Source organism: Microcaecilia unicolor, chromosome 5 (assembly GCF_901765095.1).
Source record: "Microcaecilia unicolor chromosome 5, aMicUni1.1, whole genome shotgun sequence".
Classification (NCBI taxonomy): domain Eukaryota; kingdom Metazoa; phylum Chordata; class Amphibia; order Gymnophiona; family Siphonopidae; genus Microcaecilia; species Microcaecilia unicolor.
In genome coordinates, this window is record NC_044035.1 from 362,839,082 (window position 1) to 362,857,309 (window position 18,228).

An 18,228-nucleotide genomic window follows, 5' to 3' on the forward strand; every position below is an offset into this window, starting at 1 on the left:
GGCATATTTCAAAAGTATAGTTATTTCCAACTGAGTTCACAGGAGCGTTTCTCAAACCGTCTGGTTACGCCACCATCTTGACTCGCCCCCTCCTGGACCGACAATCTTCAAACTATAATTTAAGCTTTGCTTCTATCTTACAATGACTACTGTAACATTGTTTTTCTGGGTATTTCTAAAACAATTATAGATAAGTCGCAGTTATTGCAAAATGAAAATGTAACAGCAAAAATTATTAACTCTTGGTTACCTGTATGAGCTACAATTGAATTTAAATGTCGCGATTTTAAAATGCAAAAAACAAAATCTAAGGAAATTCTGCTAAGCAAATAGTGGAAATGATTGGTAGATACCACAAGCCAATCTTCACCTTCTAGTTTTTTTATTCTTTATTTAATGCGATTAAAACATGGAAACTTCACAAATTGGAGGAAAAAGACCTCAGTGGGTTCAGAGCATTAGGAATTATACTTGTTCAATGCTCAAGCACAACTCCCATATATCAATCATTGGTCAAAAATCCTGCATTCTGCATTCTTTTTCTCAGCAGTGTAAATAAACGAATTTCATAACGTCTTGTGCAATCTTCATAACAATAGTCCAAAAATTCTCAAACTTCTTGCGGCTCAAACAAAACTCTTAGGAACACAGTTCATATGTTATTTGAACCACAGTCATAGCGGTTTAATAACGGGGACCTCTGTTTCACGAAACGCTTCTTCAGGGGGGGTAACAAAGTGCCGCTGTAGTCTCACTGGAAACATGCCACATTCTGCCAAAAAGACAAAGGAGGAAGAAACTGACATCCAGACATTGTTCAGAAAAACAAATTGTATTACTATGAAAAACACACAGGCCTGCCAAATTTCTGTGAGCAGGATCGAGCTAATCAAAGCGACTGTCCATAACGGCTTCCTCCGCATGAACTGTTTACGCCATTACAGAATGGCAGCAATGTATATAATAGACGCTGACCTTTGACGCAAGATGGCTCAAATAACGCATCTCTGGCACGTCTACCCTGCTGTCTCGGAACATCTCCCTGCTCCGGTACCTTAATCTGCAATGCATCCACATTTCAGTACAGAGCATCAGGCAGCAGCAGCGATTTTCATAGCCTGTGAACTGCTGAGCCCAGAGTCTCCTCGCTTCTGTGTCCCACCCTCTTTTGATGTCACTTCCTGCTTCCGCAAGGGCGGGATGCAGCAGACGGGATAAGAAAATCTCTGCTGCTGTCTGCCGCTCTCTACTGAAACATGGTGGATGCACATCAAGGTATAGGGTTCTGAGAGCTCTAAACCTCCTTTTAAACTCTGATGCACTTATGGTGGCAGGCACGGGTGTGGGGGCGCGGGCAGTAGGTACGGATGTGGGGGGCAGGCGGGGGTGGGGCTGCACAGGGCCCTGCAATTGCTAAGACCGGCCCTGCAACCATGGAGGGCCTCTGATGAATCAAACAGGCCTGACGATAAAAAAAAAAGGCACTAGGTTCCATTGATTTCAATTCGAAAATCCACCACTGTTCACACTGAAATGACCTTCGAGTTGTGTTACCACCCCGTTTGTTCATGGTAACTTGTTCGATAACAAAACATTGAAAACTATCAAAGCCATGACTGCATGCGATGCAATGTGAAATTAACGGTGCTCCCGGCTTCTTTCTATGGACACAGGACGTGTGTTTTCTCAGTCTCACAGATAAACTTTGGGTTGTCTTCCCTACATACAATTTAATGCAGGTACATCTTAATATATTATTCCACATGATCAGAATCAAAGTCAGAGGCCGCTGTTAATGCATTTTCTTTTTTACTAGAAGATGAATTAACAAAATCCTGGCTTTGTAAGTTCATGTTGCACATAATACACCCCTACATCTTTGCTGCCCAAATGTCCCAGATTTAGTCATCGAATGCAACGGGCTGGATAACGTAGCTGGACACAAAAGTTCTTTCAAATTCCTAGCTTGTAGCGCTATAGAAATGCTAAATAGTAGTAGTAGTAGTAGTAGCTTCTGGAATAAGCAATCCTTGCTTTTAAAAGTTATGGAGGTGGAGGCATTACTTTTCATTTAATCCTCATACATATGCAAATGTGAAACATGCACCTAACATTATTCTGTAACTTTGAGCAAGGTCACCTATAGTGCGTGGTTTGCAGGTGGTCATTTATAGAGAACTATGAATTTCACATTCAGCTCTTTGGCTGACATTTAAGTTCTGAGACACATCTATAGCTGGTTGTGCTCATACTGTATAAAGGAACGCAGGCACCTGGTTTACTTTATTGAATACAGTAGAAATCTGGACCACCTGAGAATCCGGACCCTTCAAAATTTCAAGACCTCCCTCTCCCCCACATGGTTCAGCTTCTCTCCCGGCCCTGCGTCCTCTCCTCCGCTCCTGGTCCTTCACTCACTCTCCCAGGCTCCCCCGTGGCTACACCTCCCCCTCCTTCCCTCCAACAGTTGTCTTCCCCCCCAGCCCTGCCTACTTGCTCCCTCTCTGGCCTCGTCCTGAAGTCTTTGCAGTGCCAGCGGAGCCTTACTTACTGGCTGCCTCCAGCCTGCACTGGGCTTTTCCCCTCTGACCCATACAAAAGGGGCAGTATGGGTCAGAGGGGAAAGGTCTGGTGCATGCCGGAGACAGCCAGAGATTGTCAAGACTTCAGGTTAGAAAAGGAGCAAGCAGGCAGGGCCAGGAGTGGTGGGGGGGGGGGGGGTGCGAGGAGGAAGGGAGGGAAGGAAGGGGTGGCCTGGGAGAGTGATGCAGCAGGGCTGCCTGAGGATCTGGAAATTCCAAAAATCCAGACTGGCCCAATCCCCAAGCAATCCAGATTTTTGGACTTCTACTGTATGCGACTATCAGGTGCATTGTTACAGAATTAGCCCCGCATTTAGTCTAGGATGTTTGCCTGTGACCTTAGTTCATTTTGATTACTGAATTCACTGTGTTGCCTGGTCATATGATCCTGTCTTTCTTGTTTGGATTTAAAGCTGAGGAAACCACATGGGTCCTGTCACCAGACCTCCTGAGCAACAAGACGGGACTCTACCACCTCACCGCTGCAGGACTAAATGGAAGTGCGTGGAGAGGGCAAACACATTTCATGTGCTCTCTGACCACCTTCACCACACGGTGTCTCTTCTGGAACAAAAGCACGAAGACATGGGAAGGGAACGGGTGTCATGTAAGCAATAAGAGCTTTTGCCTCTCTGCATAGAGCCATCAAGTGAAGTCTCACATACGGTTCAAAAAAGATGCCAATCATGTACCTGTATTTTATTCCCTTATCTAGATTAATTTCCTGCAGAAATTCTGTACATGTAAAATGATCAGGTTTGCGTTTTTGGTATGATCATATAACAGGGTAATGTGTTTCCATGTATGATTATCATATTTGCGTTTTTGTTGTGATCCACTATCGGGATAATGGGCTAAATTACTACTACTACTACTACTACTACTACTACTATTTAGCATTTCTATAGCGCTACAAGGCATACGCAGCGCTGCACAAACATAGAAGAAAGACAGTCCCTGCTCAATCCAATAGACAATCTAATCTTACAATCTAATAGACAAAAAATAAATAAAGTAAGCAAATCAAATCAATTAATGTGAACGGGAAGGAAGAGAGGAGGGTAGGTGGAGGTGAGTGGTTACAAGTGGTTACGAGTCAAAAGCAATGTTAAAGAGGTGGGCTTTCAGTCTAGATTTAAAGGTGGCCAAGGATGGGGCAAGACATAGGGGCTCAGGAAGTTTATTCCAGGCGTAGGGTGCAGCGAGACAGAAGGCGCGAAGTCTGGAGTTGGCAGTAGTGGAAAAGGGAACAGATAAGAAGGATTTATCCATGGAGCGGAGTGCACGGGAAGGGGTGTAGGGAAGGACGAGTGTGGAGAGATACTGGGGAGCAGCAGAGTGAATACATGTATAGGTTAGTAGAAGAAGTTTGAACAGGATGCGAAAATGGATAGGGAGCCAGTGAAGGGTCTTGAGGAGAGGGGTAGTATGAGTAAAGCAACCCTGGCGGAAGATGAGACGGGCAGCAGAGTTTTGAACCGACTGGAGAGTGGAGAGGTGACTAAGTGGGAGGCCAGCAAGAAGCAGATTGCAGTAGTCTAAACGAGAGGTGACAAGGGTGTGGATGCGGGTTTTGGTAGAGTGCTCGGAAAGAAAGGGGCAGATTTTACGGATGTTGTAAAGAAAGAAACGACAGGTCTTGGCGGTCTGCTGGATATGAGCAGAGAAGGAGAGAGAAGAGTCAAAGATGACCCCAAGGTTTCGAGCTGAGGAGACAGGGAGAATGAGAGAGCCATGAACAGAAATAGAAAACAGGGGGAGTGGGGAGGTGGGTTTGGGGGGGAAAATGAGAAGCTCGGTTTTGGTCATATTTAATTTCAGGTGGCGTTGAGACATCCAGGCAGCAATGTCAGACAAGCACGCTGAAACTTTGGTTTGGATGCAAGGTGAGATATCAGGGGTAGAAAGGTAGATTTGGGAGTCATCAGCATAGAGATGGTAGGAAAAGCCATGGGATGAGATTAATGAACCAAGGGAAGAAGTGTAGATAGAAAAGAGGAAGGGACCAAGAACAGAACCCTGAGGTACGCCGACAGGCAGAGGGATAGAAGTAGAAGAGGATCCACCAGAGTGAACACTAAAGGTGCGGAGGGAGAGGTAGGAAGAGAACCAGGAAAGGACAGAGCCCTGGAATCCAAGTGAGGACAGGGTATCGAGAAGTATGCTGTGATCGACAGTGTCAAAAGCAGCGGAAAGATCAAGAAGAATGAGGATGGAATATTGACCTCTGGATTTAGCCAGTAATAGGTCATTGGAGACTTTAGTAAGCGCAGTTTCGGTTGAGTGGAGAGGGTGAAAACCAGATTGTAGTGGGTCAAGAATAGCATGTGAGGAGAGAAAATCAAGGCAGCGGCGGTGAACAGCACGCTCAAGTAATTTGGAGAGAAAAGGAAGGAGGGAGATGGGTCGGTAATTAGAGGGACAAGTAGGGTCAAGTGAAGGCTTCTTAAGGAGAGGTGTGACCACAGCATGTTTAAAGGCAGCAGGGACAGTCGCAGTGGAAAGTGAGAGGTTGAGAATGTGACAGATAAAAGGAATAAGAGTAGGAGAGATGGCATTAAGAAGGTGGGTGGGAATGGGATCAGAGGAACAGGTGGTACATTTTGAGGAAGAAAGGAGAAGTGTAGTTTCCTCAATAGTAACTTCAGGAAAGGAGGAAAGGGAATGAGGGGAAGGAGCGAGAGGGGAACGGACTAGTGGAGGGAGAGCTGGTGAGGTAGAGAAAGCAAGGTTTATCTTTTGAACCTTGTTGTGAAAGAATTCAGCAAGGGTCTGAGGAGATACTGAAGGGGGGGGTTGGGGGAGGGGGCACCTTGAGGAGAGAGTTCAATGTGGTGAAGAGAAGTCGAGGATTATAGCCAAGAGAGTTGGTCAGTTGGATATAATAATCCTGTTTGGCACGTAAAAGAGCAGATTGGAAGGAGGTCAGCATGAACTTAAAGTGTAAGAAATCAGCAAGGGCCCGAGATTTCCGCCAGAGGCGTTCGGCGGAGCGGGTACAGGAACGTAGGTAGCGGATATTAGAAGTCAGCCAAGGTTGGGGTTTTGTACGCCTTACAGGGTGGGTCATCAAAGGTGCAAGAGTGTCTAAGGCAGAGGATAGAGTATTGTTGTAAGAAGAAACAGCCTCGTTGACAGACGTGGATGGTGCCACAGTAGAGAGGAGGTTTTTAAACATGGGAGGATAGAGATGAAGGGTCAATATCGTGAATTTGAGCACAATTCAGTAAATTGTGCTCAAATTTTGATGCTGAAAATAAATCGGCGCTGAACGCTATTCTATAACGGGTGTTCTGGGATGGACATCCTTTATAGAATAGCGTGTCATGCTGGGATCCACACTCAACTTTGGGTGCGAGAAGTTACACCAACTGAAACCAGGTGTAAATCTCATCACGCAAGTTGGGAGCGAATCTTCAGTATTCTATCACACTGCACACATCTTAAGGACTTCCTGGTAGATCTCTCTGAGCACTGCAAGTGGCACAGAATGCCACAGCTGGGTTGATTGTGGGCTGTTATGATTATGGAACAGTCTGCCGTAGGACTTGCATGATACTCAATTGATTCTCCCTTTCAAGAAGCAGTTAAAGGCATTTTTATTCCAGCAAACTTTTATTACTGTGTAATGTTCATAGGTAGTGATTTGTTTTTATATTCAGTTAATGTATAAGTTTTATTTTGAATGTTATGTGTTTTTATCTGAAAATTATTATGGATCTGACCAGTGCAGTTTTTCTAGTGAAAAAGGTGCCGGTACTCAAATGCCAGGCCACCCCTTCAGGGGTGGGGTGATCACTAATTAAAGGGACCCACCCCACAATAGCCAGGCCCCCTGCAACTAGTCACAGAAACTATGACAAGGCAGAATTGGTGTGTAGAGGCTGAGCTCGTTCATTAAAACTTGGGGATCATGGGTCAATTTTAGCAAACAATGGAAAAGGTGCCGATACTCAGTACCCCCAAGTACCCCCTCAAAAAAAGCCCTGGATCTGACATTGTGGCAAATTTTCAAAGCACTTAGACTTACAAAGTTACCTAGGGGCTCATTTTCGAAAGAGAAAAACATCCAAAAAGTGTCATAAAGCACCATTTGGACGTTTTTCTTCTCAAACGTCCAAATCGGTATTTTCGAAACCTATTTTGCAGACGTTTATCTATGGAATATGTACATTTTTTGTCTTCTTATCTCTATAGACCAAATTTAGAGTCCCATTGGTCAATAGTGGAATTCTTTTAAGTATTTGATCCACAGTTTTGTAATATAACGATATTTTGACCCTACCAGCCTAGATACTGCAGATTTTTCTCTCAGTGAAAATATTAGCATGAGAGTTTTTCTCTGCGTTTTCGGGCTGGTGGTGAAGCCTATGATGATAGCCATTCAGGGGTGTCCTATTGTAAAGATACCCTGGACTTATGAGGCTAGTTATTATTAATTATACTGAGTTGGGTTCAAATGCTTAATTACATTTCTATATATCTAGAGCAACTATATATGGTTTAGACATTTATCTATGCAATTTGTCTGCAGTGCATCCAAATCACAAGGGGGGCATGTCGGGGACATTTCAAAGGCAGGATTAGGGGTTGCTTAACACTTGGACGTTTTACAGCTGTAATGGAGCAAAACCAAAATGTCCAGGACTAAAACTAACACATTTTGGTCTAGACGTGTTTTCAGGATGAATAAGGCACAAAAAGGTGCCCTGAATGACCAGATGTCCAGTGGAGAGAATCAGGGATGACCCCCTAATACCCCCTCAGTGGTCACTGACCCACTCCCCAAAAATGTGAATAAAACTATGACTTACCAGCCTCTATGTCAGCCTGAGATGTTATAGCCAGGTCTATTAGAGCAGCAGGCAGGTCCCTGGAGTAGTGAAGTGGTCAGTGCAGTGCACTATGGAGTGGGGGATTCAGGTCCCTATCTCTCTCTACCTGTGGTAGAAACTGTGACCCCTCCCAAAGTCACCAAAAACCCTACTATACCCACATATAGCTGTCCCTTTAACCCATAAGGACTATTGTAATGGTGTACAGTGGGGGACAGTGTGTTTTGGGTGGTTTTTGGAGGGCTCAAGGGACAAGATAAGGGAGCAAAAAAACAGATAAGACGCTTTTCTTTTTTGAAAATGACTTTCTTTCCTATTCAGATTTTTTAATGTTTTGTGCAAAACATCCTAAGCTGGATTTAGACGTCATATTGAAATGTCCCTCATAGTAACCTATGGAACTTTGTAAGTCTAAATGCCTGGAAAATGATCCCCTTTGTACACCGCCCAGAATTGTAGACGTTGTTGGTTATAAAATAAGGGAAGGCCCCTGACCCACCCATGTCCCTCCCATGGCCACATCCCCTTTGCAGATCCGCATGGAAACACTGAAGTAGTGTTCTCTAAATGGGTGCATTTGTTTTTGCATGGGTCTGTCATTTCTACCCCATTTCAGCACCTTGCATCTGTTAGAACATGTCTTCATGCCGAAAGCTCGGTGCAGAAGTAGCGCCTAATATTTTGTGCCAGATATAGAATTCCCCAAAATGTGTTTTCTATGTTAGATTATCATATTTCCATTTTTGCTATGTGTTTCCATATAAGATTATTAGATTTGCACTATTAAAATGATTGCATATTGCAGCAATGCGTTTTTCATTTAAGTATTATATTTGCATATTTGATATGATCGTACATGCAAATATAATACATGTATAAAACACGCTATACCTAGGTAGTGTGTTTACTTGTCAGATTTGTCGAGTATATAATCATATCCAAACGTGCAAAGCTGATCATCTTACCTGTAAACACATTACCCTGGTATATGATCACAGTAAACGTGCAATGTTGATAATCTTACATGGAACATACTAACCCCCCTGTTTACAAATCTGCACTAGCAGCTGTCAGTGTGGTAATGCTGACACAGCCCATTCACTGCTAGGGTGGCTTTGTAAATGGGAGGGGGAGGGGTAACTGCTATGTTTTCTATAATAAGTTTTATTGCCTGAATATACATTTGAAATTTTTTTCTATAAATAAAAAAGAAAAGATGCCCATTTTCTAAGTACCTCAGTAAATGTTTATTTTGGAATTACATCCGCTATATTATTATTATTTGTTGCATTTGTATCCCACATTTTCCCACCTATTTGCAGGCTCAATGTGGCTTACATAGTACCGTGAGGTGATCGCCATTCCGGTGTGACAGATACAGAGTGATATTATGGGCTAGATTGAAGAAAGGCACCAAATGTTTGGTGCAGAAACTTTGAGCACTCAGCAAGAATTCCATAATGGCAAATTTAGGTGCTGAAGTCGTTATAAAATACTAGCTTAAATTGGTATTTGAGCACCTGAGTTTACAAGTAACATAGTAGATGACGGCAGAAAAAGACCTGCACGGTCCATCCAGTCTGCCCAACAAGATAACGTATTTACGCCATGTCAAAGGCCTGGTATAACTGCTGGTGCCACACTCATAACTGACAGCGTGGTGTAACCATAGCGTGTAAGTAGCCAACACGTTCCTGACCTGCCTTCTCCTCCCATGTTAACACCTCCTTTGCAGTTACACACTGTATAACTTTGGCGCTACATTTATAGAATAGCACGGGTGTAATTGTGTATAACTGCAAATTCATGCCAACACACACCACATAAGGGTCATTATTGGCAGTTAAAGCCAATTACCACCCACTTAAATGATTAGGTTAGGTTCCATTCCGTAACCTGCACAGGCAATTTAAAATTGTGTGCCCAAATTTATAGAATTAGGGTGTATGTGTTTGTAAGAGGTACAGAAGACATTCTTAGCTCATGGACCATTAAATCTTATCTTGAATATCTCAGAAGGACACTGGGAGTCCCAATGGTTTGTTTAACAGACCCTCAGCTCTCTGGTGCTCTGTAAGTCAAAAGAAGAGTTGGGCCAGTGGTAACAGATAAAAGCATATTTTTATGTACTTCAGGTTGGACCTCGGACTACAGTGACTTCTACCCAGTGTTTTTGCAATCATCTGACCTTCTTTGGCAGCACCTTCTTCATCATGCCAAGGACCGTAGACCTCCGGGACACAGCCAGACTTTTTGCAAATGTTTCTAAAAACCCTGTTGGGGTGGCCTTTTTGGGCAGTATTTTGGGGATTTACCTACTTATAATCATTTGGGCCCGAAAGAAAGACAAACAGGACAAGACAAAGGTAGGAGAGTGGTTTTAAATATTCACATTTGTTCTCAGTCCTGATTCATAAGTGACAATGCTTTTAATTTCTTATTAGATACCAAAAACTATTTAATTTATCAAATATATATATTTAAATCAGTGTGGACTAACCAATAGGCATGGTAGATACATATCCAAGGTTAGGGGGATAGTATTATTGAAAGGAAAAAAAAACAATGCAGTTTCTTTTGCCCAGAAGCTAGGTTAGGTTTTCGGCCTCCAGTCATGGAAGACCTCCACCTCACTGGCTGATACGTGATCCAAATTTGTAAATCCCCTCTATTGCCTTCCACTCAACCAATTCCTAAAGTCAGTCACTTTAAGGTTCATACTGAGGGCACTCAACTTATTTATTACTCATCTATGTGGAACCATGTCAAAGGCTTTGCTAAACTCTAAATATACCACATCAAGCACTCTTCCTCGATCCAACTCTCTGGTCATCCGGTCAAAGAAATGAATCAGATCCCTTTCCAGATTGGTGACTCCTAATGTGGAACCTTGCATCACGTAGCTATAATTCAGGCTTCTCTTTCCTGCATGCATCACTTTGCACATGCTCACATTAAACATCATCTGCCATTTAGTTGCCCAGTCTCCCAGTCTCGTAAAGTCCTCTTCCAGTTTAACAACTTTGAATAACTTTGTGTCGTCAGGAAATTTAATTACCTCACTAGTTATTCCCATGTCTAGATCAGTTATAAATATGTTAAAAAGCATCGGTCCCATCACAGACCCCTGTGGAATCCCACTATCTACCCTTCTCCTTTGAGTATACTGACCATTTAACCCTACTCTCTGTTTTCTATCTTTTAAGTAGTTTTTACCAGCCTGTAGTTCCCAACCTCTTCCTTACTTACTTGTGTAATGTATTATGAGTTTATCTTATTGGGCAGACTGGATGAACCATGCCGGTCTTTATGTGCCATCATCTACTAGGTTACTATGATTAGTTTCCAGTCTTGTGTGACTGGGGGGAGGGGGATTGAAATGCCACTTGCCTTATTCTCTGCCTTTTCTGTTTACTTCAGGCAAAGGTCACAGTACTCGCAGACAATGATGCCGTCGCTCACTTCCGCCACTTGGTTCAAGTCTTCACTGGAAATCGAAGAGGTGCAGCAACAACCTCTAAGGTTAGCACGTGTGATAGGTGCTAAATTCATGAGTGGCTCAGCTCAGATTAAGGTGCAGAGATTAGACACAGTAAGGGCAGTCAGTCAGAGCACTTGGAAGGGTCTCAGGCCAGTTTGTGGGAAACAACCAGTCTTGGTCTCAGTAGGCTGCAGCCCTGAATTCTGGAGGAAACAATGATATTTATATAATTCCCTGGTAAATGGAAGTCGGAATTTCCTCAAGGGATTACGAGGTTGCTGTACGACTCTCCAAAGTCACTGGTGGGAGGGAGAGCAGTAAGGGATGGGAGGGGGAGAGCCCAGCCTAGGGGGAGGATTAGTGAAGAACAACTGCCAGTAGGTGTCATAGAAGGGTGGAGTTAGAAGGTGATAAAAGTGATGGAATTAGGGATCACACGGTCTTTGGTTGCCTTCAGCCAGGACCCGTGAGGAGAGGGGGTGTCCTGGACAGGCTCAATAAACTAAGGCTGAATTAATAAAGAGGAGATTTTTGCCAACAAAGGGATTAACTAGAGTGAGAAGAGTGCTCCGGGTAGGTAGAAAGGGTTAATGCAGTCTGTGAGCAGAACAGGAAAGAACCTGTTTAGTGCCAGAGGGAGCAGCTCCTGGAAGTGCACCTTTGGAGGAAGGACAGCCAGGGAGGTCTGATCCTGAGTAGGTCTGGCAGCTGGATAAAGCCTAGCAGGACAGCTTACGGCAGAAAGCATTGCAAACACAGCCTTGGCTTATTCTGCCAGAAAGGATGGGTATTGGACTGGTGGTGCTGTAAATATGTAAATACCCCAGGATTTGTAAACAGACTATTAATTAAGTAGATAAGATTTAGACCAAGAGTCATGGACTGGCACTAAAACTTCTTTCAGTGAGTTGAAATGTCTGATATCAAGTGAACTGTTCTGTTACAACGAAAGTATGAAGTTTGGATATCTGCCTCTTGCAGCCTTCCAGTAAAGTTTGTTTGCATAAAACTATCAATCCTGGAAAGGAGAGTTTCTTTGGAGTAGAAATGATGGTAATTTACTCCCAGACTGATAAAGAAATCACAGTAAAAGTGTGGCTTAAAACCTTATGGCCTACCGGGATCAAGCCCGGCCCCTGCCTGTGCCCAGCATCACGTAGCTATAATTCAGGTTCCTCTTTCCCACATGCATCACTTTGCACTTGCTCACATTAACTCTACAATCAAGAAAATGTTCCACTCAATGTGGAAACTTAAACGCGTGAAACCATTCTTCCCGAGGGCAACATTCCGCAACCTGATACAATCAATGGTACTAAGCCATGCCGACTACTGCAACGGAATTTATGCGGGATGCAAAGAGCAACTCATAAAGAAGCTACAGACCGCTCAAAACACAGCAGCCAGGTTTATATTTGGAAAATCATGATTCGAAAGCGCCAAACCCCTTCGAGAAAAACTACATTGGCTCCCAATCAAAGAACATATTACTTTAAAAATCTGCACCCTGGTCCACAAAATTATCTATGGCGATGCCCTGAGATATATGATTGACCTCATAGACTTGCCAACCAGAAACTCAACCAGAACATCACGAACATACTTAAATCTTCACCACCCTAGCTGCAAAAGACTCAAGTACAAATCAATTTATGGATCCAGCTTCTCCTATATAAGCACGCAACTCTGGAATGCACTACCAAAAGCCATTAAAACAAAGTACAACCACCTCAACTTTCGGAAATCACTAAAGACCAACTTGTTCGAAAAGGCATACCCTACTGACCCAACTTAAGTGCCTGAACCCAGCAACACAAAGAAACCAAAACTTGTAATAAACACTATGAACACTATATAACTCCTCTTCTCTACGATTCCCCTAATGTGTCTGTAACACATTTATCTCATTGACAATAACATCACTCTGTATTTGTTTCATCACCGGAGGTGGCTAACGCCTCACGGTAATATGTAAGCCACATTGAGCCTGCAAATAGGTGGGAAAATGTGGGGTACAAATGTAACAAATAAATTAATTAATTAAATGTCATCTGCCATTTAGACGCCCAGTCTCCCAGTTTTGTAAGGTCCTCTTATAATTTTTCACAATCCTCCCGCGATTTAACGACTTTGAATAACTTTGTGTCATCAGCAAATTTAATTACCTCACTAGTTACTCTCATCTCTAGGTCATTTATAAACATGTTAAAAAGCAGCGGTCCCAGCACAGACCCCTGGGGAACCCCACTATCTACCCTTCTCCATTGAGAATATTGACCATTTAACCCTACTCTCTGTTTTCTATCTTTTAACCAGTTTTTAATCCACTCAAACTAGAACACCAAGGTCGTCTCAACTTAATCTTTTATCCATTTCATCATACCGAGAGCTTTATTATGAACATAGCAGTCTCACAATATTTTCCTTTCAGGGACCAAAATTATGGTATTCTTTAACTAACTTCACTTCCCCACTTTCAATATGAACTAAAAGCATTTCTCTTTCAGGATGCTTACAACTAGTTTTTCCAGATTAGATCACCGGTACCCGGTTTACAGGATTCCCAACCCTATTGTGTTTTCCCTAATCCCCTCTTTCCTGTCTATATTGTAGTTCACCCTTTATCCCTTCTGCTTCTTGTTAGTCTGCTTTTAATATTTTGTGTTTTTTCTTTCTCTCTTCTTCTTTTAGATTGTACTCTGCCCAGATGGATTTCTCTTTTGGGTGGTAATCAATAGAAATAAAACAAAACATGGAAAAGAAAATAAGATGATACCTTTTTTATTGGACGTAACTTAATACATTTCTTGATTAGCTTTCGAAGGTTGCCCTTCGTCAGATCGGAAATAAGCAAGTGTTGGTAGATGACAGTATATAAAAGTGAAACATCAAAGCATTTCCAGTGACAGGGTGGGGGTGGATAGTGAGAGACCAGGAGATATGCATGGGAACATCAAAGCATTTCAGTGATATTCTAACAGGATGGGGGTGGATAGGTGAGATATGCATGGAGACAGTAGGGTGACAAACAGAGCAGTACAACTTTATGGTTTATAATGGACTAGAAAACCCAGATCTTTGTTAAGTCCTGTCTGGTGGGTGTCAAAATATTTAATCATTCTGACTTCAAAGGTCTTACGTTCCTGTATTGTTTTAAAGTTCCCTTTCAGGATTCTTACTATGAAATCACTGGTACAGTGTTCTGGTTTTGTAAAGTGCTGCCCCACAGGCGTGGCATCCTGGCTGGCATTGACATTTTTCATGTGATGTCTATGTAAATTAAATCTTGTCTTTAGCATCTGGCTTGTTTCTCCAATATAGCATCCTTCGTCACATTTTTTACACTGAATGATGTATACCACATTGGAAGATTTCTTTATGTTGAATATTTTTCCTTTGTGAATGACCGTGGGGGTCCTGTGAAATGTTTTGGCATAGTTTGCAGCTGGATATATTGCAAGGATGTGTGCCATTCTCTCCTTTGTGAGTCTGTGTTGGGAGCTTACTTCTGATTAGCTTGTGTTTTAAGTTGGGTGGCTGTCGGAAGGCCAGTACTGATGGGGATGGGAATATCTCTTTCAGTAATTCATCCTTCTGGAGTAGAGGCTGAAGATCTTTTATGATTTTTCTTAATTTTTCCAGCTCTGGGTTGTATGTCACTATAAGGGAGATTCTGTCTGTGGCTTTTTTTTCTTTGTACTGCAGCAGATTTTCCCTGGGTGTTTTGAGGGAGGAGGCAATGTATGTGAAGGGTGGAACATACAAAGAGATCCATTATTTACAGCCAAGTGTGGGTCCCACTTAATGACAGTGAGCACACCCAGAACTGTCTCAAAATCCATCAGGTCCTCTGCTCTTTTTATTAAAAATGCATTAAGTCATAAATTAACTTGTTACATCACAAATCATGGGACACAAACTTTGAAAAATCATTGGCTAGATTATATTCTGCTTACATCTCAAGTTCAGGGGATTCAGGGTACTTTCCAAAACTGCTAGTGGTTCCAGTAAAAATCTAACATGTATAGGAATGTGGAACTATCATACATTATTCCATACATCATCTGTATGCTCAGGCATCTGCATGCATCACATTCACAATACTATGCTTTGACACATTTAAAAAAAACAAAGAAAATGATCAAGTTGAAAGTAGACATACTTAGAAGTATTGTATAGAGAAATCTGTCCAGGGCATTCTTATTCTCAAGTTAATAACCCTTTTCGGCCTTTAGGTTGTTATCACACTATATGGAACAGAGGGGCAGAGTGAGCCCCATCACCTGACCAACTCAACCACAGCTGTCTTTGAGCGTGGAGGAGTGGACATCTTCCTTCTGAAAACTCGATTCCTGGGGAAGATACACTGCATAAGACTTTGGCATGACAATTCTGGCAGCAGCCCATCCTGGTAATCACCACCACCCTACAGCAGCCATCTGAAGTAACGTTTTCTGTAAATATTATTGTGAGTGGGAGTGAGAGATGGAGAATAAAGTGAGCACCATCTTTAGGCTGAAGCAGGCCATGAGGCAGCAGTGAAATACAAGGCTTATCGTAGGTCCCGCACTTGAAGTACTGCGAGACTGCTGCGAGAAGTTGTGGCAGATATTTTGAAGCTGCCTCCAACGTGGGCATCACTCCTGCCCATTTACCACTGAACCACCAGGGATTCTTCAGGGTAGGCCAAGGGAGGTGGTGGGTGGAGACCCAGGCCTACCTTACTGTATCTTTTGAGGGGGTGAACAGGATGGGGGATGGAGCCGGGGGTAGGAGGTTTGAACCTTAAGCAGCAATATTCAGCAGCACTGTCTGATTAAGTGTCACTGAAGTTTGCCAGTTAACCCCGGACAAGCAAATTAAACAACCAGGAGCATCTACTGGCCGTTTATATCGCTTTGAATGTCTGCCCCTACAATTCTGTCTATTGTATTTAATTTTGGTAAATGAAATCATAAGTTAACTGTTAAAACAGTCCAGGTTATAAGATTTTGCCAGGTACTTGTGACCTGGATTGGCCACTGTTGGAAACAGGCTACTGGGCTTGATGGACCTTTGGTCTGTTCCAGTGTGGCAACACTTCCATTCTTACGAAACTTAAGACACATAGGCCAATACTGAAACAGGGTTAGTGACTGGCTCTGTCTGTACATTTTTAAATGCTCTAGCAAATAATTTTGTAAAAGTAGTTTTGCACACACGTGACAGGATACGCAGATAAAATTATGTGAAAACGTAGTCCCAGTCCTAACAAGTTAGGTCTTATTATCATTCAGTGACACCAGAACTGCTTCACAAAAACATCCATTTATCTCAATATAAATGTTTGTAGTTTTTCAGAGGTGATGGCTTCTCTTATAAAGAATGATTAGGGATCCAATATTCACCATAATTCTTCATCGGTTCATTTTAATTTTATATAAAAATCTTCATTAATTTCATAGGCAACTTCAATAGCTTTAAACTGTAGAGTCTTAAGAGTTGCAAAAATAGAACTTATCTTTCTTGACCTCAGAAGAAGCTTTTCCGAACTCATCACCTGACCAAAATCAGCCAATAGAAAGCACTAATTATGTTATCAACATCCATTCAAACTCTAAATTTAGTCCATTATGGCTCATTGCATTAAGATTAAAGATCCAGTGGGCTGTATTGTGCAGGGTGTTAATTCCCTCTAACTAGCCTGATGCTGTCTGTATAGTGACAAGACAGAGAGTGAAGGTTGCAGAAAATTAAGCAGATAGAGGTGAATTTTTGGCATTCTTAGGATAAGCTAAATAACCAGTGTAAACTAAATGTCTAATGTATTCACTTAAACAACATGTCTGGCATTGAGATTAAAATGCTAAAGCCCATCACTGAAAACTGCCCAACAGAAGGAAAGATAAGGCAAGTAAGAGATGGGGATTAAAAACAGAGGGAGAAGACCAAGCCCTTATTTCCTTTCTCTCTTTTCTAGGTATGTAAATCACGTTGTTGTTACTGACTTGCAAGCTAGAAGAAAGAAATACTTCTTGTGTGAGTGTTGGCTAGCAATTGACCTAGAAGACTGCCACGTGGACAAAATTTTTCCTGCAGCATCGGAGACTGATCTTATGTGCTTACGGTATGAGCTTCATGACATGGAAGTGACCTTGGCTTCTTCATTCTCTTGGGAATGAGTTTGCACTAGCATAGTAATTCATGGCAGATAAAGACCTGAATGGTCTATCCAGTCTGCCAACAGTCACACTCATTAACAAGTCATGATTAAACCAACAATGAATGTGATATGAAATACTTAATTATTGCCTCTCTTTGGCATTTCTGGGACATAATTTGTAGAAGTATGCCTGGCTCTGTCCTTTGGTGGGAAAATGTGGGATACAAATGCAATAAAACTCGACATGCAACTATTTAAGTTTTGTTTTTTATACCATTCATTTTCCATTTTCTAATTTAAATTCCATCACCGTTTTTTTGTCCACCACCTCCCTCGGGAGGGCATTCCAGGCATCAACCACCCTCTCCAAGACAAAGAATTTCCTGACATTACTCCTAAGTCTACCAACCCACAACCTCAATTCATGCCCTCTAGTCTTACCATTTTCCCTTCTTTGGAAAATATTTGTCTCTATATTAATACCTTTCAAGTATTTAAATGCCTATATCATATCTCCCCTGTCCCTTCTCTCTTCTATGATATACGTATTCATGTTTTCCAGTCTCTTCTCTCTTACGTTTTTTGGTGCAAGCCTCCTACCATTTTTGTCATCTTCCTCTGGACCGCTTCAAGTTTTTTTACATGCTTAGCAAGATATGGCCTCCAAAATGGAACACAGTACTCCAAGTGGGACCTCACCACTGACTTGTACAGGGATATCAATACCTCCTTTCTTCTGCTGGTTATGCCTCTCTCTCTTCAGCTTAGCATCCTTCTGGCTACAGTCACCGCTTTGTCATACTGTTTCGTCACCTTCAGATCCTCAGATACTATCACCCCAAGGACCTTCTGCCTGTCTGTGTTTGACACCCCCTGAAAAATGCTTCTGCTGCAGGCAGAAGGTGGGAGAATTTTCAGGCAGGTCAGGCTGGGACTGTCAGCCTGGTGGTAGGTTTTGTGAAGGGTCAGCCCTTGGAGGCAGGGCCAAGAAGTAATAAAAGGCATTGCATAGAGAAAATTCTGGTCTCTCCTAACCCATCCCATCCAAGACCCTGACTACCAAGGGGGAAGTCCTGGGAACCAAGGCAGGAAGAGTTTGCAGTGTGTGGTGATTGAAGCCCCTGCAATAGAGCAGTGGGTGTCTATGGAATGTCCCCTACTTCAGAACGTTTGGAAGTGCTTGGGGGG

The 18,228-nt window shown here is 42.5% G+C and overlaps 1 protein-coding gene across 1 annotated transcript in view; it reads left to right on the plus strand.

The window, feature by feature from the left end:
* The window catches only part of LOC115471377 (polycystic kidney disease protein 1-like 3), a 120,919-nt gene that overhangs the window by 28,604 nt on the left and 74,087 nt on the right, over nucleotides 1-18,228 (plus strand). The window contains exons 9-13 of the mRNA XM_030205074.1: nucleotides 2,996-3,189; nucleotides 9,553-9,783; nucleotides 10,838-10,939; nucleotides 15,134-15,309; nucleotides 16,858-17,004. Coding sequence (XP_030060934.1) covers nucleotides 2,996-3,189; nucleotides 9,553-9,783; nucleotides 10,838-10,939; nucleotides 15,134-15,309; nucleotides 16,858-17,004 — 850 coding nt within the window. The remainder of the gene's footprint in view (nucleotides 1-2,995; nucleotides 3,190-9,552; nucleotides 9,784-10,837; nucleotides 10,940-15,133; nucleotides 15,310-16,857; nucleotides 17,005-18,228) is intronic.